General features: G+C 53.2%; 1 protein-coding gene across 2 annotated transcripts; it reads right to left on the reverse strand.

Annotated features, from left to right (window-relative positions):
- Positions 1–315: 315 nt before the first annotated feature.
- On the reverse strand, positions 316–27,092 carry RGMA (repulsive guidance molecule BMP co-receptor a). Of its 2 annotated transcripts, XM_054837344.1 has the most exons (4): positions 26,715–27,092; positions 19,168–19,283; positions 6,028–6,539; positions 316–3,538 (listed from the first exon to the last, which is right to left on the reverse strand). In XM_054837344.1, the coding sequence occupies exons 1-4, from the start codon at positions 27,047–27,049 to the stop codon at positions 2,837–2,839; spliced, it is 1,665 nt and encodes a 554-aa protein (XP_054693319.1). In that variant the 5' UTR covers positions 27,050–27,092; the 3' UTR covers positions 316–2,836. The 2 variants fall into 2 exon arrangements, with proteins under 2 accessions (XP_054693319.1, XP_054693320.1); XM_054837345.1 differs by lacking the exon at positions 26,715–27,092 and having other exon boundaries at positions 19,168–19,629.

The following is a 27,092-nucleotide window of genomic DNA, read 5'->3' on the forward strand; positions in this document are numbered from 1 at the left end:
TGCTGGGGCGAGCAGCGGAAGGGTGATGGTACCCGCTTGGACTCCATTGCTGCATGTCTCCTTTCCCAGCGAGGCTCAGCTCCAAGAATTTATCTAGATTTTCTCCTCCCACACCCCCTTTTTATTTTTCCTCTTTGGCTGTAGATAAATAAAACCCCAGAGTGAAATTCTCAGAATTTAGGACAGCTCTCAAAGGGTCCTTGGGTTATAGATGGAAGAAAGTTGCTTTAGGGAACACAGAAACGGGGCAGCATTCGCATCTGGAGTGACCAACAGCACCATCCAACACACCGGGAACAAAACAAGAACCACTCATTTATTGTCAAAAAACCTCAAACTTTACTTGCGTTTCTCTCAATAAATAATTTACAGTATGTACACGCGGTGACACTCCCATGGGTCTCAGCACAGGGAGGAGGTGGGGGGGCCCTTCTCGTAACGCTCCCCCCCTTTGCCTACGTATTTCTTTTGTTTCCAAGTATCGGGTCTTTCTTGGCCACACTTCACCTTTAACCAGAACTGGGTCAAACACAACCAAAATAAAGTGCTTCACTGTTTGCTTCTAAAATAGGGATACCCCAACTACCGTGTGACAGCTGGCCACCACTGGAGTGCTCACCTGGACAGTGGGACTGAGCCATGCTGTAATTAAATAGATTTTCCTTGGCTGGAAATTACCCCTAAACCACAGCGCATCGTGCCGTAGGGTGATCGCTATATAGGGAAGGGAGGTCTTAAGGGAAGTATTGACTTGTTGGCACGCTGTGGCTTGGCCAGCTAAGACTGCTTTCAAGAACCTCCGTGTCTTCAGAGGGATGCTTTGCACAGCCACTGTTTATCTACGGAGTAACACAGCAAGGAAAAAAAAAATGTTTCCTCTTACCCAGTGACAAATTTTGATTTTCAAAACTTGTGTTTTGAATTTCTAGGGAAGACAAAAACTTGGTTCTTTCTTTAACAAAGGAAACAAGAAGTCCAAATCAGCCTGGCTGAGCAATTAGTGCATTGGGAAGCTAAACTGTCCTGTGCCGCGGTCCAGTGGTTGCTCAACTCAGCGCCTCCAAACTGTGATATCCTTATTTCAACATCTCCCTAAACAGAATACCTGGGGCACCAGCAAACAAAGCAAGGAGCAAAGTAGTAAACACATCTTTTTGTTTCTTTTCTTTCCTTAAACATTTAAAAACGAATTACATCTCTTCATCTGTACAGTCACACGAGATCAATGCCAGGGCTCTATATATTAAGGAGACAATATAAATTACATCCATTGACACAATTTTGCATTTCTCTGCTGCTTTACAAATGGAGCTCTAGAGCTGTTAGGACACAATGAATAGTCACGTTGAGTATTTACACCAGGCTGCCTCTTGGCACCAGTTCAGACTGCCAAACGTAGCCTGTTCCCACCTCTTTTGGTGCTAGCTTGTCTCATCGTGCCCAGAGACCTCTCTTGAGAGCAGGAGGTGCCCCAAGAGTGTTTTGGGGCTGGTTTCTGGGAACTTCCCCCTGAGGAAAGGAGGGGAAACCCATCAGGAGGTCTCCAAGACACAGACCAAAGGTGGTCTTGCTGTTTGTTCAGTGAGTGATGAGGTGAACCACAGAGGAACACGGAAAGGAGGAGATGGGCAGCACTACATGGTGGGGGAAGGAGATTTATCGATGGTTTCGAGGCAGGGAACGGACATTTGGGGGCTGTTGGAGGGTCCTCTGCTGCATCCCATCTCCTGGCTGGATTTCTAACATTGCCCCATTTCCAATTCAAGCCCAGAAGGGCTTAAGGTGCAACTGCTCTGCAATGGGGTTGCAAGTCGCAGCCCCAGGACAAGGAGCGGAGCAGAGACCTAGCAGCAAACAAACAGCGTAACACTCCTGCTCCATCCCAGGGCCGGCCAAGGCATGGGCAGGCGAGGGGGTGCAGGGCTGGAGGGAGGTGTGGATCAGGTCTCCCACTGAGCAGCCTCCCCGCTGCCAGTTTTAGGGGACCAGGCAGCAAATGGCACAAGGAACTCATCCAACGCCGGGCAGAAGTTACAGAAACCGCTTGAATACTGGCCAGGTTTCTCCCATTGCCATCAAGAGTCCTCGGTGGGTCTGGGCAGAGACAAGGGAGCCAGGAATAAAACTACTGAGTGAATCAGCCGAATGAACTGGCTAAAATAGGAGATGCCCTTTGAACCACAGCAAACACAAGCCAAGGAACGTTGGCCAAGGACACGTTGAGGAACGTGTCCCCCTTCCACCCAAAAGATGCCTGGCACTGGTGGCTGGGCAAGTGTGGGACCATTCCCCACCATTTTGGCCCCTTGCACCACTTTCTGCAATGATGAGGCTCTGAGGAGAGCGCAACGTGCCTGAAAAGCAGAGCACAGCCCCGGCAAGCAGAAAGCCCAGCCCCATTGTGCTGGCCAGGCTTGGCCCCGTCTTGCTGCTCTGCGCCCTCCTCGTGGGCACTGCTCCACGAAGACAAAGCCATGTTCATGCACGCCAACGTCACAGTCACCATGTGCATTTTCAGGACCTGGGGGAGCACTACAAGGAGGTGGGGGCTCCTCTGCACCCACACTACTGGGAGGAGGAGGAGAGGGGGAGGTGAGGAAGGTCCAGACAAGGTACAGTCCAGCAAAAAACCTCCTGACTGGTCCCATTGGCAGCACATTCCTCCCAGGCAAGAGCTGGGAAGGTGGAGGACCTGGTGCCAAAGAAAGGGGCTGAGGTTTGAGGACAACTCATGCGACTCTGATATCCAACCTCCTGTTGTCCAGCGCCGCCATCTCACCCCTGGTCCCCTCCTGCTCCATTTTCCCCGCTCTCCACAGTGCGACGGAGCAAACCTCTATAATAAGCCCAACCAACACTGACTCAAACACAGCAGTGCTACCCAGAGGGTGGGGGGGGGTCCCGAGGGAGCTGTGTTGCTGGGGGCCAGGTCCCGTGTCCTTTCATAGAGGTGCAGCTTGTCTTTGTTGGAGTGAAGCATCTTCACGTCCTCAAAGGCATAGTAAGCAGCCAGCATGAAGTTGACATCCCCTGTGGTAAGGAGGTCAAAGACGCAGGACTGAAAGTAGAGGTCCTCCACGGGCAGCTTTTCCCTGCACTTGGCCGTGGCCGTTTCATATGTGAAGGCCTCGGGGGAGGCCGGCAGGCTGGGCCCCTTCCTACGAGCACGACCCTCTGTGGCTTGAGCCGAGCGGATGGTCTGGAAGTCAATCTGTTGGTTGAGTGGACAACCGCGGAGGCACAGGTAGAGGCCCTGACTGTCCCGGTCCTCCACGGCGTTGACCACCTCCTCTGGCATGCGCACGGCAAAGGTGAGGTACCGGCCCACCTGCCTCACCACGATGGTGGTGCCAATGTACTTTGCCTGGATCTCGATGTGTTGGCCTGACACCTTCTCGGTGATCTTCAGGCTGTTGGCTCCATGCTTGTCCCCACCATTCTTGGAGCCATCGGCAAAGGCAGCAGGGAGCTCGTCCATCTCTGCCTGGTACACTTTCTGGTCCACGCACTCCTGGAAGCTCTTGAAGATGATGGTGAGCTATGGGGGAGGAAAGAAAGGAACAAGGTTACAAACAGCGATGACCGCTTGAGAGCACACCACCACCACCAGGAGTGGCATGGGAGGTGGAGGAGCTGTCTGCTCAGCCTGGCCGGGAGCGTGGTCTTCAGCTCATGGGCAGGTGCTTCATCCTACTAAGTTGCCCCAACTTTTAGGCAACCAAACATGGCCATCCTGCTTCAGCACAGGGATGAGGATACTGTGTACGGAGTCAAGACCGAGAGGCTGGACTGAACGTACCACCCGCAACTATGCTGTTATCTCCAGGCCCAAGACAGGAGCTCCCTTGTAGCTGGAGCTGGTTGGAGTATCACTACTCACAGGCTTGTAGTGGCATGCCCGTGCACGCAGCACTGTCTTGCCTCCAGGGCCTGGCAGATGGCAGAGGGGGACAAGCCCTGACTCTCCTAGAGGTGGTGGAGCTTCTTCTCCAGCTCTCACGGCATTTACATCCCAAGGGCTGGACCTCTTCCTTTCCCTGGCCACTCCCAGACCAATGGGGTCTTCTCCTCTGGGCCCACGAACATGCCATTCTCCAGCTCAACCACACAGACACACACACGTTCAGCATGTTTGAGTGGGCAGGCCCTTCTAAGGGTGATACAGGCGTAGACTGAGCCCAACACGGCTCCCCACCCTTGGCTGGGCTCAAACAGGGGTCCCTTGCTGGAGGAAGGACCTCACAGCGTTTGCTCTTCCCTTGCTGACCTGGCTTTGAGGGGAAGGCTTGATGAGGAGGAAGAGTAGAGTTTGCATAAGAGGAAGAGCAACTTGCTCTTCTTCCCATGCAAATTCTACACTTTTACCTCTTGCAAACTTGCTCTTCCTCCTGCACCTCTTTCCATGAGGGAGCAGCAGTAAGGGGACCGCTCCCCCCACGTACCCCTCATGAAGGGGCAGACTGAGACCTCGCCAGAGCAGGGCAGGGCTGCAGGAGAGATGGCTCCAGCAGCTTCATGGCAGATACGCCCAAGAGCTGAGTATGAAGGCAAAAACTGAGGCTCGCCAAGAACTGGGCTGAGCACAGTGACGGCTCCCAGCACCTCTGTCCCCAGTGGTGCTGGTGAGGAGCCCAAAGCTGTCCAGAGCCCTAGCAATGTCCCTCTCTCCCACCCACTCCTCTGCTGAGTGCCCAGCTGCCAGGCTGCACTACCCCTCACATGGATCTCCTGCTACCTCCTCTGGATCCAGCCCTGCTTCTGGCTGGAAGAAGAAGGGAAGACCAGAGAACATCATGCAAAAACACCAAGAGCCCCATGGACTGAGAGGCTCTGATCCTTTCCAACAGCACATGGTCCTCTAGCAATGACCCAGTAATGCTTTCCACAGCTCATGCTGCAGAACTCATGACTAATCCCTCCTCACCACAAGCCTGTGAGGCATATAACGGGTGAAAAGGCTCAATTAAGATGGTGATCCTGGAATCCAGCCTAGAAATTGCAGGTCCCCGGGGTCCTTAGGGACCACTTTCATCAAGCAAGACCTCAAGATTGAGCAGGTTTTGATGTCTTTTGGTAGGTAAGGAGTTGAGAACATCATTAAGTATCTTTATGGAGGTTTATCAGGAACAGGTCAAAATCCAAATGCCAGCTCCAGCTCAGGCTAAAAAGGTCTCATCCAGAGCTGAGAAGCAGTCTCTGTCCTACATGTGCTTCTCTCCTCTCCCCACACTCAGGGCGAAGCAGCTCACCCAGACACAGCGGGCCAGGACACATTCCAAAAGCAAGAGGATGCCTCATGCTGAGCCTCCCTTTTTTTGGCACAAAAAGTGGACTGTTAGCTTTAGAGCTTGTGCACCATGGAGCAAGATGACAGTTCATCAGCTCCACGTCTCTCCTGAAGCTGAGGCCATGTCACACAAGTCCTGCAGCATATTTTCACCGGCATTTGCTCAGTGTTTGCCCTGCACCTTCAGGATGTTTGTTTAGGCTGCCAAAGCACCACCAGAACAGACTGTGCCCCACACAATGCCTTGACTTGGCTACAAACCAGAGAGACAATTATGAGCCTGGGCAGAGGGGAAGGCAGTGTGAGGAGCTCAGCTCCCTCCAGGCTTTTCTATGCAAGCTGGAGCCTCCCTGGAGGGAAGTCCCACGTCTGCCTGGACCTTGGGTGTCCCCCAAAAGGTGCCACCATCACTGCTGGTCTGGCTGTTCACAGCAACCTGGAGTCCCCCAGGTGGGAGCCCTCTTAATTTGCCATCCCTGACTTTGGCCGCGATTGTCTTCTCAGCCTGCTAACCATGATGAGGCTTGACATGCTCAGGAAGAAACCACAGAACATTTAAGTGAAGGTGGACACAGAGGAAGGATGGGCATCTGATATTTATGGCCAAATGCTCAAATTCAGAGGAGCTCCCACAAGGAGATGTGCAAATGGTAGAGGAGAGAGATGGTGGAAAGAAAGGCTGTTCAGAAGCACCTCTGCCCTTGCCCACCTCTGCTCATGGGGATGTGCTTGAGGCTCACCTTGCTGGTGGCGGTGGCTGTAGAGCCAGGCAGGACCGGCGTGTTGGTGACCTGGACATTCAGGTAGTTATTGTCTATGAGCGGCCAAGCCCCTTGCACCTTGCAGGTTTGGAAAGTGTCTGTGAAAGTCCTGAGGTGGGGGTCTCCAAAGAGCCCACAGTGGGTATAGTTGGGGGCAGCTGAGTGTTTGTGAAAGCTCTTCTCATAGTGGCAGATTTCGGGGCTGTCGGAGCGCTCCTGGCTATCCCCGGGGGGCAATGTCCGGAGGCGGGGCTGGGACGTGGGGCCATCCTTGGAGCAGTTGTGTTGCACCATGAGATCGTCTATGCCATGCACGGCGGAGTGGTAGGCCAGGTCACCTCTGCAGGTGCGGGCGGTGCGGCGGGTGCAGTGTGCGTAGGCGCGCAGGGCCGTGCAAAATTCAGGTGCCTCCTCCGTGCCCAGGTGGTGGGAGCCCGACGTGGCCGCCCAGAACTCAGAGTTGCACTTGAGGATCTTGCATGGAGACGTCACTGCGGGAGGGGAGGAAAACACAAGGTGGTCAATGCTTGCATGCCTGTGTGTGGGACATCCAACTCTGCCCCCACCAAGAGGCTGGTGTCCTCCTCCTGCCACCCAAACTCGTGACATTGGCTCTACCGTGTGATGGGGCCTCGCTCACCAGACATGACCCTCTCACATGACCCAACTCTCATGCATCAAAGCCAAAGAAACCAACAGGATCTGCCCCAATTTAAGCCAAGAAGGGAAAGAGTATCCAGCCTTTAGATGAATGCTCCTGGAGGGGAAAACCAGAGTGGGGAAGAATGGGGTGTATTCATTAGCGAGGATAAGGCAGGATCATTAATGTGGGGGGGAGATGCAATGGGGTTTTTAATGCCTTTTTAGGGTTTGACATTCAAAGCTCTGTGCTGCATGAATTACTGCACGTTGTGTCCAGACCGAGCTCTACCAGGGCAAAAAGTCTGTCTGCCTTCCATTTCCTCCTCCGTGGGTACGGAGAAACCCAGCCCCAGCATGACTGCTGTGCCCCAGACACATGTCGATGTGCAGAGGTCGGAGCAGGATCTGTGCCGTGACCGACCCTGCAGCCGAGCCAGCGGCCACTCCACCATCCTCGGGGCTGCAGCGGTGCCGGGAGCAGCGCTTGTCTGTGTCCCTGTGCCCCCCCGGAAAGAAGCAGGAGCCAAAAAAACTCCTTCTCGCCTGCCATGTGCCTCTGCCCAGCCCCGGGAGCCCATTCCCCGCCACGGCTGGCTGAGAGAGAACAAGAGGTGGAGGAGAAAAACCGGCGCAGCAGGGTGCGGGGATGCCGGCTGAGCCCCTGCCTTCCCCTTCGCACCCACCTCGCGTTGCCCGTGCGGAGGCGAAGGCAAAGGCAGAGGGTTCTTCGCTGGGCTCAGCCGGAGCCCCAGTGCTTGCCAGTAAGGCAGAGGAAGGCAAAGGAAATTCAGATGCTGTTTCCGCCCCCCCCCCAAAGTCTGCTCGCCGGGAGCAGACTTGAAAGCAGCTGTGCAAAAAGCACACGGCCATCGCTGAACATCGCACAGACACCGCTCTGCCCGTGCCAATTTGGAGTCTTGCTGGGTGAACCTAGGCTCACACCACTTAAAATTCATCGTGTTTTCCTTCCTCTCCTCTTAATCGACCCCCTCGGAGGACTTGGAGACAGGATGAGCTCAGGCATAAACGGCAGCAGAAGGAGAAGAAGAGCCCCACCATTTCCAGATGCTTTCATGGTGCCTCTCGCAGGCGTACACATATGTTCCTGTCTCAGGGTTTGTTTAGAAGGAGGCTGGCAAGGCATCTGTGCCAAAACCATTTCAGATTTGTTTAAAAAGAAAGTTACAAACCCCAGTATTGTTTCAGGGAAAACAGTATGGTTTAGTTTTAAACATTACAGTGCTGGAAACCTAAACATAGTTGGTGCTGGAAAATCAAAAAGGGAGACCAAGGTTATAAAACACTAAGCAGTCCAGCTTTAAGAAACAAGCCTGTCTCCTCTCCCTTTCCAAGAAGAGTGAAGTGCAAATAGGAAATGGTGACAGGTTCCTCACAGTTTTAAAATTCATGTTTAATAAACTCAGATGCTAGCAACAGCACCAAGAATCCAGGAGCTGTTTCATCTTGGCAGCATCCCATTTAAACCTGCAAGAAGCACTGTGGAAAGCCTTTAACTCATTATCGACCAGAGGTGACTTGATAACAAGCTTTTGACCTGGGACATGGGCTCACATTTCTGCTAAGCCACCTGCATTATGCGTCAAATTTTAAAATATTTATTATTTCATGTCCCTCTCTTTTCAGCCCCAAGACTGTGGTTTTCCACCAAAGACACTTCAGTTATCAGTGCACTTCCCATCACAGCCATCGGCTTGCAGCGGAGTGTATTGCTCAGCATTCCTCCTAGAGGACAGACATGATGCACATGATCTCTTGTTACCAGCACGCAGAAAAGCCCAGCTCCCCGACGCTGCCCACCTTGCCTCTGGAGGCTATACATCGAAACATGGCTGCTGCAATATGCTATAGCTAGCACAGTGCCTGAACTCAGAGGGAGACGTAAGGGATGGTATTTAATGCAGGCGATCGCAGACGGTAGCACAATTGGAGTGATCGGAGCAAGCGAGTTTGCTGACACAGGGAGTGCAAGCAGGGGTGTTTCAGGGTGAGATGCTCACGGTGTGGGTGTGGGTTTATCGGGGTGGAAAATAAGGAAAATGCATCTCACTCCTTCTGACGAGAGACCGTGACCGCAGCTTTGCAGATCCCGCAGGACCCTCCCAGTGGAACGCAGGAGTCAAAAAACCACGCAGGAGTGTGAGCAGTGCCACCATTGCCCGTTATCCCAAACAGCTGTGGCATCAGGCAATTAAAATCATTGCTCTCCTAGTAGTTATGCTAATGTACAGCTTGAGGATGCCTTGAGGTTGCATGTGGCCGAACGACCTGTCACTGCAGACAGACGTGCCAGCACAGCCCTGGGAGGAGCTGGAGGACACGTCCCTGGACATGCACGACCCACACACCCCACTTCACCTGACGGCTCGGTAAGGCACCGGGATGCACCGTGCAAACCATCCCGTCCAGCGAGCAGTTTGCAGAGCCCAGGCTGCAGCACTCTCTGGCTGCTCCAGCCCTTCAGATGCTGCGTAGAGGGGATTTTTTTTTTTTTTAGTAGGAATAAAGCCACAGCGTGTTGCTCTTTAAGGACACGCTTCATTCGCTTGGATCAGGAGATGCGGGCGTGAGCTGTGGCAGCCTACGGACAGAGCAGGCTGCTGCAAAAACAGCCCCCAACAGTCAGTGCGAAACGCATCCCCGTGCCGAGCATCCCTCGTCGCCGCACTGCCCCAGGGTCATGCATGACTTTATAAGGTACTGAGTAAAAAAACAAAACAAACCAACAAAACCAAGGGCAGGGAAGCCCATTTCTTTCCTCCCTGGGCCTGAAGGGGGAGCGTTCTTCTTTAAGATGTTATCGCTCCGGTTTTGGCACCCGTCGTCCCCTTTTCGCTGTTTCGCTCAGGGCCCCATATAAGGCCAGATTTCCACAGCCAGGTGCCGCAGCGGCAGCGTGCGCCCTCCCCGGCCGCTCACGCCTGGGCTTTCCCGGAGATGCTTCTCCAACCATACTGCTGGGTTTGGCAAATCCCTCGTGCCGCTGGGGAGGGACCACGGCGGATAAAGGCTGTGGAGGAGAGCAGACACGACCCTCTCCCCCTCCTGACAAGCACGCCTTGCCTCGTCCCCTCTGGCAGGAACTTTGGCACAGCAGTGCAGGCTCATTTGTACCCAGGCCAAGAAACTATGTTTATTCAATTTCGCATAATCTATTTTCCATCGACTCACAATGGATCTGTTTTTCAACCACAGATGACTTAGCACAGAAACAAACCCCTCTCAAGCAGGAACCCAGCAGACCTGGGATCCGTGAGACACCCCTGGATCTGGGTGATGCCACCACCCTTGTCCATCGCAAAGGGTCCTTCATCCCAGGGACAGGCGACTTCAACCCCTGGGTAGCCCAGCCACCTCCCAACCTGCGCATCATCTTCTCCTTTCAAGGGCTTGGTACCACTCAAACCAAGGACAAAACTTCCTTCTCTACCCTGAAACCAACCATTTTGGAAAGTTTAAAGCCAGAAGAAATCATTAAATCACCTGGACTAAGACAGCCCCCACAGTGCCCCATGTTTGTTCAGGTATACCTCCCATGAGGACTTCTGCGGTCTGCACAGACTGAAAAGCCACCCCTTTCCTCAGCAGGATGCTTCAGGAGTTTATCACCTTTACAAAACGCGGGTCTTGGTTCTAAGTGGATTTTATCTGACTGCATTGTAAGGACATAAAAAGAACCAGCGATTTGGTCCGTTAGTAACCAGTATGTTTCCCACAAAGATATTTACACACTGCAATCAAGTCACTTGTCAATCCTCTAGATAAGCGAAACGGTTTGCACTTTTAAGTTCTCACTGGAAGGTGTTTGCCCAGCCCCACCATGAGACCTCCCCCCCGGCAGGCTTGCTTCCTGCAAAACCTACCACCCCGACGGGCGATACCGATGCGGGACACGCGCTCACCGCTCTCCTGAGGTCATCCCTTTCACCGGGACATTGCACTGCAGTTGCACCAAGATGTGCTGTTTGGCTGCAACCTTTTCGAGAGCTCCCGGTTTGCAAAGCACCGGTCCTCCATCCTGCGAGCATCCCGTGGTCCACCTGCCCCGGTGAGCTCCCACGCGCTCAGGAGCCTGGGGTATCACACCACCCAGGTCCTGCTGCTCTACCCTCGTCATCGGTATGTTATAGTACACACTCCCAAATTAAGTGTTCAAACTTATTATACGCACACATCTAACTTTAACAGACTTTTAATTATCAGTGCCCCCTGTTTTCCCTTCAGCTGGTGTCAGGTTACCTGGATTTCATTTACCCAAATCATGCTTTTTTCAGAAAACTAGCACAAAATCGACAATTCATCTGTTCTCCTGTAATTCCCCTACCAAAGAGAATTGCTGGAAATTAATTTCAGTAAGCAAAAGCCAATTCTTTTTAGACTCTTGGGTGCATGCTAACCAGACCTGTTAATTTTAAAGCGTTCACTGCTAAGAGATGTTGTTTAATATCCTCTTGGTTACTAACGGGCTGGAAAGTATTTCATCACCCACATGTGATGCAAATACATCATCCCATGTCTTTCCAAATATATGGATTGAAGTGTAGATGTGCAAGCCTCACACATGCAGTAAAAGGCTTTTTCGGAGAACACAGTAAAACGTAACTACCTTTGGCCTCAGATCTGAGCACCCAGACTTAGGCTCCTAAACACGTATTTATTTAAGTAATCTAAATAAACATATTTATGCTGACACCTCAATAGGAAAGGCACGATTCTCGGAGGTGCTAAATACCAGCAACATCTGCCAGCTTCAAGGAGATGTGGGCTGCTCAGCTCCTGGGCGGACAGCAGTCACCACCAGCACCAAAATGACCCCAAAAGAGTTACAAAAAATCACACTGCTCCTCAAAAACTCAGCTGATGGGATCTCTTCCAGCAAGATTTCAGCAGTCCAAAGCAAAACCAGAGGGAATAAAAGACATCAACCCTTTGCATCCAGCCCCTCGCGCTGTGCCTGTCCCAGCAGTGAAGCCCCCTTATGCTAGCCATGCTGGTCCCACATCTTGGTGCCTGCGTGAGCTGCAAAACTAGTAAGGAAGACATTTTTTATGATGAAGGTGGTGAAACACTGGAACGGGTTGTCCAGAGAGGTGGTAGATGCCCCACGCCTGGAAACATTCAAGGTCAGGCTGGACGGGGCTCTGAGCAACCTGGTCTAGTTGAAGATGTCGCTGCTCATTGCGGGGGGTGGACTAGATGACCTTTAAAGGTCTCTTGCAACCAAAACTATTCTGTGATTCTATTTTATGACACGTATCAACCGGCGCCTCGTGAGCCCTTCGGTGCTGTCCGCAGCCCTGATGGATGGGGTGTCTGGGCAGGGACCGCTCCCCTGCAGCCCCACAGGGCACCGTGGGGCGAGGAAGACCCAAAGGCCACCTGACCCAAGCTTCGCCAAAGGATTTGCCCGCAATGGCAGTGCCGGCTCTTCCAGCGACCTCCTTTGAACTGTTAATCAAGCACAATCTTGCAGAATAATAGCCTGGTTATTATTGCCTTGTTTGCATAACAAAGAGGCCCAATAAAACTGATTTGACTGTGCTCAGAGGGGGTGTGAAAGATCAGCCCTGAGAAAAGAGCTGCAGGAATGCAGCAAACTGCTCCAAAGCCTCAACCCAGGAAGAAAGACAATGCAATTTGCCATCAAGAAAAGCCCAATAGACCAATAAATTACCCATGTGCAAAGGGATTAGATCAGGTTTCAGTTGCACTGAAGTGGGGGGAGGAGGAACAGGAGGAGGGAACTGAAGGAGAAAAATAAACCTGACTCTCTTAAAGCGCTGCAGCTCTTATTTTGCAAGGGCAGGCATGGGGAGGTTGGCTCGGAGGGGCCACCTTCCATGCTGGGGCCTGGGTTTTGCGCTTTCTTCCACTGGCAAAAGCAGCAGATGCATTACATCCAGGCAAAGGACGTGCTGATAGAGTGACTCTAGATGTATTCGACAGCACACCTCAATCCACGCACCTTCTGTTAACCCAGTCCTCATCTTGCTCAAGAGGATGCTGGGGAAAGGTTTTCTCCAGTTTCCTTAAGTCAAAAGAGGGACACAGAAGGAGTTTTCTCATTTCAGCCTGTGTCAATCACTAAACCATCTGGACGACCTGCCATGGCCAACTCCCTGTTGTCCTCAGCACCGAGTTCATGGCCCCCCACCTCTCCTCTCCTGGCGTTGCAGAGACACGGGGCAAGCACAGGCAGGAAAAAAGCAGAGTCAGTGTCTTCACCAGCTACAGCACGAACTGTTGGATGCGAACTGTCGGATGCTGCCGAAGGAGCCCTTGATCATTCCTGTCACTTAGTCAGCTCTTTTGGTTCAGGGAGTCAGCTTACTGCTGACCCGGCATGCTTAGCGGGGGCAAATGTGTCTCTCCCCAGCCCCCCCGGCCAGCATTGCTCCTCCAGGCTCACCTCGACATCCCCATGCAGGGAGAATGGCGAGCAGACACCACTGGAGAGGGCATCAGCCACGGAGCTTGCAGCCAGGGCCACGAGTGGCTGGCGATGCTGCTCTGAGAATTACCAGAGACATGACGGGCTGAAAGGAGGAACCAGCGTTTACAGCCAAAGCAGCATCAGAGTTGCAGACTTTGCTCTTAAATCTTCATGCTGGGATTCGGGCTTCAGCGCTGCCTTTGCCGCAACCATTGAGCTTTCACCTGCTCGGAGGCAGCAGCGCTGGTGGATGGGTTGGAGGATGCGGGTTTTGCTCCACAGACACAGACTGTGAGCTGCTGGATGGAGGACGAGGAGGGAGGAAAGCGATCTCCTCTGCTTCTCCATCTGCAGAAGGGCGCTAACGAAGCTGGCTCCCCGCCACAGTGCGCTGTGGGTTGGAAAGCGGTGCTGGAGCTGCACACCTGGGCTTTCCCCGCTTTCATCAACAGTTCTCAAGAGCTGGTAAATCTTCTTGAGGGGAGTGGTCCATTTTACAGATGAGGACACTGAGGATGTGAAGGGTTTCACCCAAGACGAGCCCAGTGGGAAGAAGTGGATTCGCTCTCTCATCCCCTGCATGAAGCATCACCCTCAGCTTCCTCCCCCAGCCAACACCACCCATGTCCCCATCCCTCTGAAGCAACGGTACTCGGACAAGGTACCTCCGCCAGCCACCCCCATCGCCGAGTGTTTCAGGTTCCCAGCAGACATCGCTCTCCCCACACCGAAGCTGCTTTCCCAGGGTGCCTTTGAAGGCATGGCTGCCACCCACCAGCGCCTGGGGGCCCCCCAGGTGTGGCAGCGGGTCCCTCGCTCTCCTCCCCCTCACCTGGGCCGCGGCGGGGCTGGCAGGGAAACGCTTTCTGCTTACAGGTGTGGATTCCCTCTAGGAATAATCATTCCAGCCGTGCTCTTGTGAAATTTCAACCCTTCAAACACAGAGGTAAATGAGACACGAAACGAGGAGATAGAGAAAAGCCCAGAGCACATAAATCTGGATGAGGCAAATTTATACAATTAAACGCCTGCCAAAAAATTGCGGCATCTCAATCGCAGGTGTTGGTTTGTTTGCAGGGCGTGGGGTGGCAGCTGTCCGGCTGGCAGGCGGCAGCCCCACAAGCCCACCGAAAAACCACGCAGGCACCCGACTGATGCTGGAGCCGCACCTGGGGACATGCAGGGATCTAGTGGATCCTTCCCGCGGGCTGCGCTACCACCCGGCACCAGACTCACTCCCCATTGTTTGCACCCCATGGAAGCCACAATATCAGCTCCTCCTTCACAGCCACAGACCTTCAGAGGTTTATTTATTTTTAAATGCATCTGATTGCTGCCCCCCCGGGCTCAGGTTTTAATTTTACGAGAAAAAGTAACTTTCTAACTGGAACCCACGCTCCCAGTCCCACTGCTCCCCACACTCCCACCTCCAGCACAGTGATGCTCTCACATCACTGTGGGCTGACAAAGCCCAGAGCCAGGATCCGTCCCTAAAACGTCCTGCCGCATGTCCTCATCATCTCAGAAAGGGCTGGCAGGCGTGTGTCACAGGGCAAGGAAAAAAAGGTAGCTTGTCTGAAAACCAAAATGCTATAGATCATTACCAGGGCTTTGGGGACCAAAGTCAACAGCTGTCCAGGAAGGAGAGGAAACAGAGGGAAGAGAAAATACTTTGGGTGCAGGTGGCGCTTGCTCTCTGCTTGACCCATAAAACCCCCATATATGCAGGGATAGCTCTGCTTGCTGGGAATTAAATAGCTGAACTCCCCTGGATGCTCACAGAGCGGAAAGTGGGATTCAACACCCTTCTGGTGCTCCACCCTGAAGGACTTACTGTTCTCGCATCTGCAGGGACGCCAGCCTCCGGCTGCCCCGCACACCATGGCCGGGCCGTTAGACAGAGCGGCTCAGTCTGCGCCTACGAGGGCTGTGTGTGTGTAGGAGCCAGCTTGTTCTCCGCAGTAAGAGCCCGATGACTTCATCAAGGGGATGGCATCTGGTTTTGCAGTTGGCCATAATTCAATTCTCCCCCTTGCTGCAGGAATTTCAGCTGGTGAAGCAGTGATTTACTCAGCCGGGCTGCACTTGAGTGCAAAGCAATCTTGAGGCTACAATCGAACGCCCTGTTATTTTGAGAGCTCACGGACAAGGGAATAAATATCTTCTCCTTTTCATCCCAGTAGTTGCCAACTGCAGGGTACAAAGCTTTTTAAAGGCATTTAAGGGCTCTCCTCTTACAAGTGTGTTCCGGGTAACATACACAGCTAGGCAGGGCCCTGCCTGCACAGATTGCTCCTGATCTGCAGCATCAAGACAGGATTTGCCAGGACAGCCCAAAAAAGGCCAGGCACCCCCTCACCTGCCCCACCACAGCTGCATCTCTGAGCATCCCTCATCCTCCCCAAAACCCCTTCCCCATCACTCCTGCCTTGCAGCAGTCCCAAGTTCACCCCAGCCCCCTTCAAACCACCTGGGACCCTAACGCTCTTCTGGTCCTGGGTTCCCACACTCCCCTTTACACCAAGCTTGGTGTCTGCTCCAACGGGCAAAGTAAACCCAAGCAAACCCATCCAGATAGACCCAATCCCCTTATCTTTGACCTTCTTTGCTGTCCTGCTCATCCCTTGGGAGCTATAGGACTCAACTGGGGGGGTCTCCCAAAGGACTGATGGACTGAGGAGGGGCTCGCTCGGGCCATGCACTGCCCTGCGAGAGCCTGCGGTTGCTTTATGGGATATGCCCATCAGGGACCCAGAAGAGACATCGCAAAGCTCATTGTTACTGGGGCCTGATCCAGCATGGCAGCCTGGATCTCCAGGGACAGCAGGCTGGTGCAGAGATGGAGCAGAGCCCCCAGGTTAGGAAGTTTTTATGGCTGCCCAGCCCTGTGAGCACCTTAATGTGCACATCTGACTCGGCACTGCTGTTCAGATGTGCAGAAGAAGGAAACCTCAGCTGCTGCCATGATAAATCCAAAGTTACTCTTAATATCCTCCCATTCCCAGTAACCAAAGGCCAGGAATTTCAGGATTTTCTGTGGAAAAAAGCAACATATCCCCCCATGTGCATTAAAAACAAGGCACCTCCTTCCAGCCCCACAACAAGCCTTGCTGCCAATCGCAGAGAACTCTCTGTTCCAAGTACGAGAAGACCGACTCCGAGCAAGCAACAAAACAGAGAAGCCAAAATATTTCCAGGTTTACGTTTGAATCCCTCCCTTCTCCTCTGCCCTGACAACGTCCCACACAGGCGCGCTCCTCCCCTGCCCCTGGCCCAGCTCCCCATTCACAGCGCTAGGGAGGTGTTGTTTTAACAGCCCCTAAGCCCCCCTTCTCAATTTCGGCTTAATGCTGCGACCACGTCCCTCCCTGCCGCTGAGACAAAAGCCATTTATCAACCGATCCGATACACCTCCAGCAGGGATGGATCCTTATCTGGAATCAACCACATTGCCCTGATAGACCAAGGGCAGAAAATTCCAAATTATTTTGGAGGCAGGAGTGTATTACAGCCGAAAAGGCAAAGCGGAAGACAAACCGGGAAAGCCAAAGCAAACCGGAGTACAAGAGAGCAAAGCCTGATATCTGGGCCAAAACACCCAGCGCCAGATTTCGAAGGTACAAAAGGATTTGCAAGAAAACTCAGCACAGATCGTACTGGGAGGCACAGGTGGGGGGTCAGCCGAGCACCCCGGGAAATCAGGGTCCCAGCTGGGAGGGGAGAGCACCCATGGGCATCCAATGCTGGGACTTGGCACAAGCCCTGAGCAGGACTCCTGCCAGGGAAACTGTCAGCAGTGGCCTGCTCTGCCCAAACCGCCTTCCCCAGCTGCCCACACTCAGAGGTCACCCTGACCCATGTCGGGGGGACCCACGCCGGTGCCCCCAGCTCAAGGATTTTCAAACCAAGGGGCTGCCCAGGAGGCAGCGGGGTGAAGCCATCGGTGTGAGAGCAGCAGAAGCGGGAATCCAGCCCGGGGTGTGCACATGGGGGGGGGTGTTAAGCAAATAAATAAATAGGGCAGGACTCGGCGAGGCACGGATCTGACACGCCGAGCGCCCGCTTGGGCAGCCTCCAGCGGCCCCGCTCACCCGGGGCTCTCAGGAGGGGTGCGAAGCTTCCTCGGGGCTGGAAACCTGCTGAGAACCCACCAATTCCCAGGAAGCACAGGGAAAAAGGGGTAAAAAGATATGCCAGGGAATAAATCTCCCCCTTTTTCCCACCTTCCCACCCCAAAAAGCTTTCAACGAAAGCCCCCGGCATGCTCCCAGCCCTGTGCGCAGGGAGCACCGTCTCCGCCTGCGCCCCGCTCCCGCGGGCTCCGGATCGCCTCGTTCTGCCAGTTCTTTGCACCTTATTTGACTGCTGAAGGGAGAATCAAACAAAGCAGCCAGCCAGATCTCCTATCAAGTTCTTTCTTGCACCGTAAATCTCACAGCCTCAACGCTTTGCAACTCAAACGCTCCGAAAAGGGCGTTAAGCAACACATATGGGAGCAGGTCCAGAGTTTCTAGAAAAAAACAAAACAGGGGGTTCAGCTTCCAGCCTGCTGGGAAGTCCCCTGGGAGAAGTGGGGGCCAGGGACACCTCAGTGCTAAGGGCAGCGCTGGAAAGGCTCGTTTTCCTGCAATAGGGCTAAGAGGGCAAAGGGGGGAGGAAGGGCGTAAAGCAGTTATTTATTTATTTGCTGCATGTGTGTGCAAGACTGCTTCACCTACGGTTATGCAAAAGAAAGGCAGAGGCGATTTCAAAATTAATAATTTAAAAAAAAAAAGGAAAGTTTTTACTAAACTAAAAAGGTAATCGGGGAGATTTAAGCGTTAGGGCTTTTCTTTCTCCCTTCTGCTTTCTCTTTTTCCCCCCCTTGCAAATGAAAAAAAAGAGGAGGTAAAGAAACTGGAGAGTTTTGGAAGGAACAAATCCGCCTCTGTGGACTGGGTTTCCCCTCCCCCAACAAAAACAAGCACTCAGGGCTTGAAGGAATTTGCAGGCAGAGATCTGCCAAAAACATTGTGAAAAACTATGGGGGATTCATTGGAAACAGATGGCGTTTTCAGCTGTAATTCTGAAATTCTCTCCTTTTCTGACACAATACAAACAAACTGGGGCTGGGGAGGGGGCAGGCAGAGACCAGCAGTAGGTGCGAGCGGCCGGGGGTGCAGGGCAAGGGCCGGCGGGCGAGGGCTCGGCCGGGGGAGCCGATGTTTGCAGGACCATTTGCCATCCCGCCCTCGGACAGCGCAACAGCTCCCGGCTCGGCCGGAGCAAATTTTCCAACGAAATAATGGTGCCGACTCCCAAAAAACCCCAGCCCGAGGCCGGGGTAGGGGGACGGCGGGGAGAAGGGGGAGCCCGCTCCGCGCCGCCCGCGCATCCTCCGCCGCCCGCCGCGCTGCCTGGCCCAGGTGAGCCCCGGGGCCGTGCTCCCCCCACTCCGTGGAGCTGTGCAGCCCTTCCCCCTCACCCCGGACACCCGATCTTCCCGAAATCACAAAGCAACGACCCTCTTTACCCCCTCCGCAACCGCTCTCTGGCTTTTCCCTTCCCGGGGTGGCTCGGAGCGGGGACCCCCAACTGCACTCAAGGGCAAAAATTTGGCATCTGGGGTGTTAATGTGTGGGAGCCCCCCCCCCCCCCCCCGCTTCCCTTCAAGGCACAGAGCACACCCGGGAACAGGAGAACAACGTAACCTGCCTGGCGCTGTCAGAAACAACCCCCGGCTGCCTTCGCCCGGGTTTGCTTTGATTTCGACCATCTCCTTCCTTGTGGGATGAGGCAGCGGGGAGACAAAGAAGATGAGGTCAAGGAAAAACACCCACCGCAACTGCTTGGGGAAGAGGGAACGGGGGACACACACACACACCAAAACTGAGCCCCACTTGCTTATTTTAAACATGTGGCAAACTGCTGCAAAGAGAGGGAGAGAGAAAGAGGCCCAGAGACAGGGGGGACTGAGGCGGCTACCCAAACGCTGCGAGAAATACAGAGGAAAAAAAAAATCTTCAAATAAAGAGGCTGTTCCTTACCTGAAGGGAAGATGCAGAGAAAGACAGGGAGGATTTGGAAAAGTCCCAGGGCTGTGGATCCTGCCCCTCTCCCCATACCCATCCATCCAGCTCGAGCTTTAACCACTATCCTCTCCCTGGAAGAAGAGTTTAAAAAGAAAAAAAAAGGAAAAAAAAAGAAAAAAAAAGAAGGGAAGAGAGGAAGAGGGAAAAAAAGGAAAAATAAATCAATCGAAAGAATTGGAAAAAAAAAAATAAAATCAAAAGCCCCACATGGCTCCGCGGAGCGGTGCAGGGACGGGCGGCCCCAGCTCCGGGCTCCGGTGGCCTCCGCACTGAAAGATTACACAGACTTTTTCTCCTTCTCCTCCTCCTCCTCTCCTTCCCCTCCCATTACAAAACAGCCCAAACCATCAATCATCCCGGCTGCCTTCCAATGTCTGCATCCTCTCCCTGCGCCTCCTCCACTCCGGAGCGCGGCCGCCCGCCTCCCCGGCCATGCTCCTCCGGCGGCGTGGAAGGGGCGGAGGAACGAGCGCTGTGCACCGCAGCCATGGGAGGGAGAGGGGAAGAAAGAGCATGGGAGACCCGGACAAGGGGATTATTGCTGTGGGTCGAGCCACCAAACTCTCCCGTGCCCTTTGGGGAAGGGGGTCGGGGGGTGGGGGAGTGGTGGTCCCACACGGGGTGGGCTGCGGGAAGGGTTCTTGATTTTTTGCCCTGTCTTCCCGCCGTCATGCATCCTAGCTCGGTTGCAATTTGGGAGAAGGGTGTCCTCCCACCCCATCGGGGTCGCACGCCCTCCCTGCCTCTTTCCCATGGGCCTAACAAGAGCGCTTTGGATTTCCCCCAAATTAAGCAATTTGGGGTAAAGGGGCCGTTGCACAGCAGAGGGGGGAAACTGAGGCAGGGACATGCTAGGCAGCTTGTGCGGGGCAGGGATTGCAAAAGCGATGCAGTGGCCCCCGGCCCGCTTGGGCATGGCCCCCCCAGCCCAAGGAGCTCCTCCATGCCACCCCAGCCCTGGCTGCGCAGGAGGTGCAAGTGTTTCACAACCTTTCCAGGTCATTCACCCGCACAGGCACTGGCAGCCGTGAAGTAAGCCCAGATGACTCAGAAACAGCAAGTCTCATAGATCCTTATCATTAGACTGACACTCCTCGGAGAGGGGGATGACTGTCGGGGATCCCCGAATCTAGTTGCCAGCCTGCTGAGGACTAATGGAGAGGACTAAGGTGTACCTACACTCTCTCAGGACCTCCACCACAGCCTAGTCTGCACCACCAGCCCGTGTATAGACCCAGATGTTCAGCTTTCTCTGGGGGAAAGTCTCACCAGTTGTGTTGGTACAGTTGTCCTGGGGGTCTCACTTTGCAAGCACCCCTTAGAAACCCTTTGGGCAGCCCCCAGGCGGATGGCAGTCCTGGGAGCGCCCTCCCTCCTCGTGGGCCATGCGGATGGAGCAGCAGCTCAAAGCACACAGGCATTTGCCTGCTGGGCTTCAAAATCCTGCCCTTTTCCACCTCCTGCGATGCCACACCACAGCATGAGGAGGTGAGATTGGATCTGCAGCCCCACCATCCCAGGGGTCTGCTCCACCCAGGAAAGGGCTAAGCCAGGAGGGAGGCATCCCCTTAACAGCCCACTTGGATCTCTTTAAAACTTCCCTTGAAGGATGTATCAGCCACAGTGAACTAAGACAACTTCACTTCCGAATGAGAGTGCCCACTGGTGTAATACCCTTTAATTAATACACTTTAACTTCCCTGTTTTGGATCATTAGCCCTCCTTTGACTGAGTGCCCCTCTGCCATCCTAATGTTTCATCTCCTTTCTCTTGGGGATCTTATAGAAACAATAAAAGGATGCTGGTTGTTTTACACGGCCCTTCTCCCAACTCTGTAAATGCCCTTTAACAACAGGTCTTTCCTCCTGCAGCTTGGTATAGGCCTGGGATGCTCCTTGACTCTGCTTCTAGTCGTCTTTGGAAACCCCCTTCTCCTCCACCTCACAAACACCCTTAAGGATGCTTTTTGGAGTGATGGTAGCTTACAGTTTCCAGTAAGAGTTTGTGGCCAGTAAGAGTTTGCGACCAGTAAGAGTTTGTGATCTCCTCCCTGTCGCGGGTTGAATCTGTGATTCACCTACAACAAATATCCCATGGAAGGCAAGGTGAGGAAGAGGAGATGGGAGTAAATATCCAAGAAGCAAAGATATCGATGAATACCTATCTAGTTGTCCTTGGGGGGGGCTGAACCCCCTTGCCTCCAAATGAAGGAGGAGCTTTACTGGGGCTTTATCCAGGCTGCAACAGGAATTAAAATGCCGAAGCTTTTCCATCTGGGACCCAGATGGGTTCCAAAAATCCTGGGGCCTTGCCCGCTTGACTGGAGATCTGTCTTGGTCCTGATCCCCCTACAGCTGCACTCAGATGATGTCCACTGAAGTCAGAAGGAGCTCTGTGTGCAGAAGAGCTGCCAGACCGGGCTGAGCTGGGCAGGAGATGAAAGCTGGCAGGCCGGATCCAGACCTGTAGCAAAGGCAGTGTGGGAGGAACGCCTACTCGAAGCACCTCTTTGTGGGGGATGTCAAACAGGGGCAAATATGTCCAAACCCTGCCAGCTGCTGCTACCACCCAAGAAGAAATGCCTGCTGATGGGATGTGTAGGCAGCTGGAGCTGGAAGGGGCCTGGGGAGGCTGGAAGGAGCCTGGGGGGAGGAGGAAGAGGGTCCACAAGCTGGGGAGAGCCCAGGCAGGGGGGGAGAAGAACCAGGGGATTACGTTTCAGACCCCAAATCACTTCCTCTTGCTCTCACCCTGTCCTCTTGCAATGCAACTTTTGCTTTTAACTCAATCTGAAAAACATCACTTCTGCTGTTATCTCGGCTGATGACATATAGCATGATCTATTTATTTTTAACTCAAAAAAAGTCTGAATTATGAACTTTTAAAATCCAGCTGCTAAATAGCTGCTGCGAGGCTGGTTTGATTGTTTGACCTAAAGCATCACTTTGGTATTGCCGTTTTGTGGCAAGCTGACACATTGCAATGATAGACTGGAATCCAGTTTGAAGCATTTTTTAAATAAGACCCTTGTTGGAGCTTCTGCCTTTGGTGTAGGGAAAACTGTGCTGCCATAAAGCAACGGTCCAATGCCCCTGGCTCCAGTTTGTAAAAATTTCTCCTTGATTTTGCTCAGTTGCATCATGCATTGCAAATGGGATTGCTGTTTTTGGCACCGATCAAAGCAGCGGATTTCGCTGGAGAAAACAACAGATGTGTCCAAAGCGTAACTGCAGAGCAGGAAAAGGCCCCAAATAAGGTGTGTTTCTGAAATCCTGCTCCCCCTTCCACGTTTTTCAAATAACCTTCACGTTTCTGATTAGCCGAATCAAAGACCCGGACTTTAAATTGCCTGCTGAAATGCAGGTTATGTGAAATTTGGATCTGTGCCTTGCTTAATGGGGATATCTAGGCTTGGAAATGTGGAGTGACTGCATTTTCCCCAGTTTCTTTCCTTCCTGAAGCCTGGCTGGGGCTCCCTGTTTAGGCAGTGCCGAGCCCGATGCTCTTTGCAAACGGTATGTGGGAAACCACCCACCGCTAAAATGCAAACACCTCTGAGGCACAGCGGAGTTACACTGTGCAGCGGCTCAGCTCCGGGGGCAAAGGCACCTCCATGGTCACATACACGTTCATTCTCGTGTTTGGTGTCATTACGGAGGGGTGACGTGCATCTGAGTTTCTGGGTGACGCAGGAGGAGAAATCATAGCATTCCGCAAGGTATTTGCAGGATGAGCAGGAGGATCCCAGCTCCCAGGGGAAACTCAGCTGGGATCACTCGTTTGAACTTTACTTTTCTCTGCCCCACGGCTGTGGGCTTCAGTGGGACTGAATGAACGTGTCTAATTTGAACCCTAAGGTTTACAGATGATACCTCCCCTTACGGCCTTCCTAATGGAATTATTCACTACCTGTAATTATATGGCTAAAATAGTAAACATGGGTATTTCTGAGGACTGTAACTAGTAGTTAGAGGAATGGATGTCAGGGCTCCTGGTCTGCTCCTGACTCTCCCATGAACTTTCTGCGTGGCCGCTCTTCACGCAGCTATCTCCGCACAGCTTCAGCACGTGCCTTTCCCTGCTCTGCCTCAGGACAAGGCATTCAACGCACGCTGCTCATGGCCTGGCTGGGATAAGTTGTGATCACCCGTGCGGGAAGCTAATCCTGAAATGTTCCGCAATGGTATGTGTTTGGGGCAAGCAGCAAAAGGGAAATCGATCCTTAAAGGAGGAAGAAAGGAAGTTTGGAGTGGAACCCCCCAAATTGTTGTCTGGGGAGGTTTGACATCTGATTCCAAAATGTTCGTGGAAGTAAAACCAAACACCTGTGCTCTGAATAATTATTACAGAAAAATTCTTATTAAAGAAAAAACCTCTGAAGAAGACGAAAACCAGAAAAAACCCTCCTTTATCTTTCTGCAGTAACAGCCACACCTCTCGTGTTTGCAACACTGGAAAATGCTGCATTTCATTTTAAAGACCCTCCTTTCACTCATCATCAATTTTTTTTTTTATCATTTTACAGTTTCCCTGGCTGACAGCATGAGCAGACGCTCTCCCTGAGCTGTGCACCTCGAAGCTGGCAAATACGCATGTAAACCCCCTTCCCTGTTAACCTGCCAGGTTATTAACCTACTAACCCTACTAACACCACTTGGTAAAGCAGCTGACAGGGAAAGTGTCCCATCAAGGTCCCTCTGGTGCCCTGCACTGAACTTTCACAGTAAGTGGATGGGGCAGGCGGAGGTGATGGCACGGAGCTGGGCTCTGAACGTCGACCCACTCCTGCGTAGCAAAGCGAGAGAAGAGTTCGGTGGTTTAGCTAATCCACCTCCCCACAGCTGCCCCTGTGAACATCAGAGTCGCCGATCTGGCGACGCAAAGAGAGGCCAGTGGGTTGAAAGTGGAATAAAATACAGCTTTGTAACACCAATAAATAAAATGGTAAGAACGTTTTGTTGACCCGTATCTTTGCATCCACAGATTAACTGATTAAGAGCAGCCCCAACTGGAGTCGCTGTGGGTAACCCTGATGCGGGCTTTCTCTTCGAAGTGCCTGCTCCAAGCTCACAGCCATAAAAGTCACTTCGAAATGCTCGCAACCAGCCAGGCTGGACAAGGGGAAGGGAAGATGGGCTGGTGGAAAACTTCCAGTCTCACCCATGACAGAAAGCAAAACAAGCAGGGATATTTTCAGGCAAATAGAGTTCATCACGTCAACTTTTTTGACTGGTGGCATTCATTCATGTCTCTCCCTTTCCCTTGCTTGCAAAGCCTTGAGGGTAAGGCCTGACTCCTACACATGGGAGCATGTAACCATCCCTTGTTCGGCAGTGTTTGGAGGGCTGGCTGGAATTCACCATCTGTATATTTAGTTCTCTGCAGGGAGCTGGTCTTCCTGGCCCAGATTCCTCTTTGGAGTAAATATCAAGCAATATCTCTTTAGTGTATCTTCTTCACATCTGGGCTCCCCTCTAAAAATACAAAAGGTGGTCTGGGAGGTTCCCAAGAGCAAGTTCGAGTGGTCAAATGTCAGCTCAGCAGAAAAGATGGATAAATCTCCACTGCCAATAAATAAACAGCACAGAAGAATTGCAGAGAACTGGATGTTTATCAGCAGAGACAGAAACCAGTCTGTGTAATGGGACAGTCTTTCTCTGCTGCTTTTAAAAGCTACTGGTATCTTGAGAAAGCGCAAACATAGCTCCCTAATTCCCCCCGCTCCAAGCAACAGGTCAGCTAAGGACATCTCCTGGGTCTCATTTAAAGGTGGAGATGACCTGGAGTGTTTGCAAATCTACATCTTCCACTCGTTGAGAAAGGGGTGTTTGAAGGATCCTATGGAAAAAGCTCTGTGAAACCCAACCACCTTGCCCATGTCCCCACCTATCAATTCCCGACAGTAATGGCCAAAAATACAAGCCCACCGCAGGACACCTTTCCTGTGCTGTCAGTCATGAAACACTAAGCGACAGTGTCATCAGCTGATGTAAAACTTTTTCCTGAATGTATGGGAAAGAGACATTCCTTCTTACGGGAAAAAGAAACAAACCAACAATTTTAATCCAGCACCTCTATAGGTATTTCGGCAAATGAAACTGGGAGGTTTTGTGGAGGGGGAGCAGCTCGGAGGTGGCACTGGGAGTCCTCCCGGGTGTGCCCAGCTCAGCACTGGGGCTGGGGCTGAGGTGGGGCTTAGGCTGAGCTGGGGTTGGGGCTGAGCTGGGGCTGGAGCTAGGGCTGAGCTTGGGCTGAGCTGCGGCTGGAGCCAGGGCTGAGGTTGGGGCTGAGGTGGGGCTGGAGCTAGGGCTGAGCTTGGGCTGGGCTTGGGCTGAGCTGGGGCTGGACCTAGGGCTGAGGTTGGGGCTGAGCTGGGGCTGGGGCTGGGGCTAGGGCTGGGGTTGGGGCTGAGCTGGGGTTGGGGCCGGGGCCAGGGCCAGGCCCCACTGGGTGGTGCTGTTATCCCTACGCCGTCTGCAAAAGTATCCAGTTTATAAAATAAATGCAATCCAACGCCGCCTTAAACCACATGACATAACAGCAGCTTGCGAGCTCCCATTAAAATCTCAATTTGGGGAAATTGATTCTACCTCTGAGCAATTGCGATGCAATTACTCCAACAGGCAGCAATCAAGAATCACATCAAAACAACACCAAACTTTCATCTCCTGCCTCACAACCACCACCACAACAAAAAGCACCTGTCTTGCAAACACAGCCCGGTTTCCTTAAATGTATATACTATTTAGGAAGGGCAACGTACAGGTCCCAATGTGGAAGCAAGTCTCGACAGGGGCTGCTCTGGCTGGTGCCTCTGAAATGTCCTGACTGGGGGCTATATTCTGCTCCCCCCACCCCGGCTCCTGGCTGAGGTTATGGGCTATTTACGGACTCAGTTCATCAGAAGCAAAGCCTCCCCCCGGCCAGACACGCTCCAGCTGCCCATCCTCTCCCTGCGCACAGATGTGGCCGTCCCTGCCCACGTCCCACATCTGTCCAGCTGTCACACACCCCCATCCCCCCCTTTCCCTCGGAGCTCGCAAACACCCCAGCGGTTTGCAACTACGGGATTTAGGGGAAAGCTTTGTGTCCCCGCAAACGAAGCGCTCCGGTCTCGATAATCACGATCAGCCCCACGATGAGCTACCCAAAGAAAAGGGGAAAATACTGGGGAGGATATTTTCAGTTTTCCTCAGTGGTCTGCAAGGAATTATTCGATTGACTTAGCCCAGCAGGATGCATTTTTAGTGGCAACCATCAGAAGGGAGGATAAATGAATAACCGCATGCACGCCAGGCTAGTATCGAGCGGGACAGAGAGCGCGAGCTGGGCAGAGGAAATGGGAAGAATCGAGGGGTTTTTATCAAAACGGCTCGGGAGGAAGGAGGCAGCCGGGGACCGGGAGCGACAGCCTCAACAGGTCCCGCGGAGGAAGGGCCATGCAGGGAGCCGGGGCAGCATGCGGCCGGGGGGGCCCCGCGCAGCCCCCCGCCCCCGCTTACCTTAGCGGCCGCATCAGCCTCTCCAGCCCGCCGCGGGGGTCGGTGCAGGGAGCGGCGGCTTTTTGGTTGGCTTTTTTTTTTTTTCCCCCCCAGGAGGGGGGAGAGAAAATAAAAATAAACCCAAATAAAATTAAATAGTAAAAAAAAAACCAAAAAAAAAAAACCCACAAACCCAACCCAAGCCCCAAGGGCAGAAGTGGCAGTGGCCGGGGGGGGGGAAAGGCCAACCGCAGGGCGCAGGCAGCCCCCCCTGCCCTGCGCAGGGCAGCCCCGGCGGGGTGCAGCGCGGCCTCGCTCAGCGGGACGCGGGGAGCCGCATCGCCCTCCCGGAGCATGTGAGAGGCAGCGGAGGAGATAGAGCCAGATAGGGAGGTCCCC

Source organism: Grus americana, chromosome 10 (genome assembly GCF_028858705.1).
Source record: "Grus americana isolate bGruAme1 chromosome 10, bGruAme1.mat, whole genome shotgun sequence".
In the NCBI taxonomy this organism is placed as follows: domain Eukaryota; kingdom Metazoa; phylum Chordata; class Aves; order Gruiformes; family Gruidae; genus Grus; species Grus americana.

Coding starts and splice junctions, on each gene's coding strand:
- RGMA (XM_054837344.1), bottom strand. CDS start 27,049: ATGCTCCGGGAGGGCGATGCGGCTCCCCGCGTCCCGCTGAGCGAGGCC. Junction 19,284..26,714: donor AGGCTGATGCGGCCGCTAAG/GTAAGCGGGGGC, acceptor CTCTTCTTCCAG/GGAGAGGATAGTGGTTAAAG. Junction 6,540..19,167: donor TCTCTGCATCTTCCCTTCAG/GTAAGGAACAGC, acceptor CCCCTCCCGCAG/TGACGTCTCCATGCAAGATC.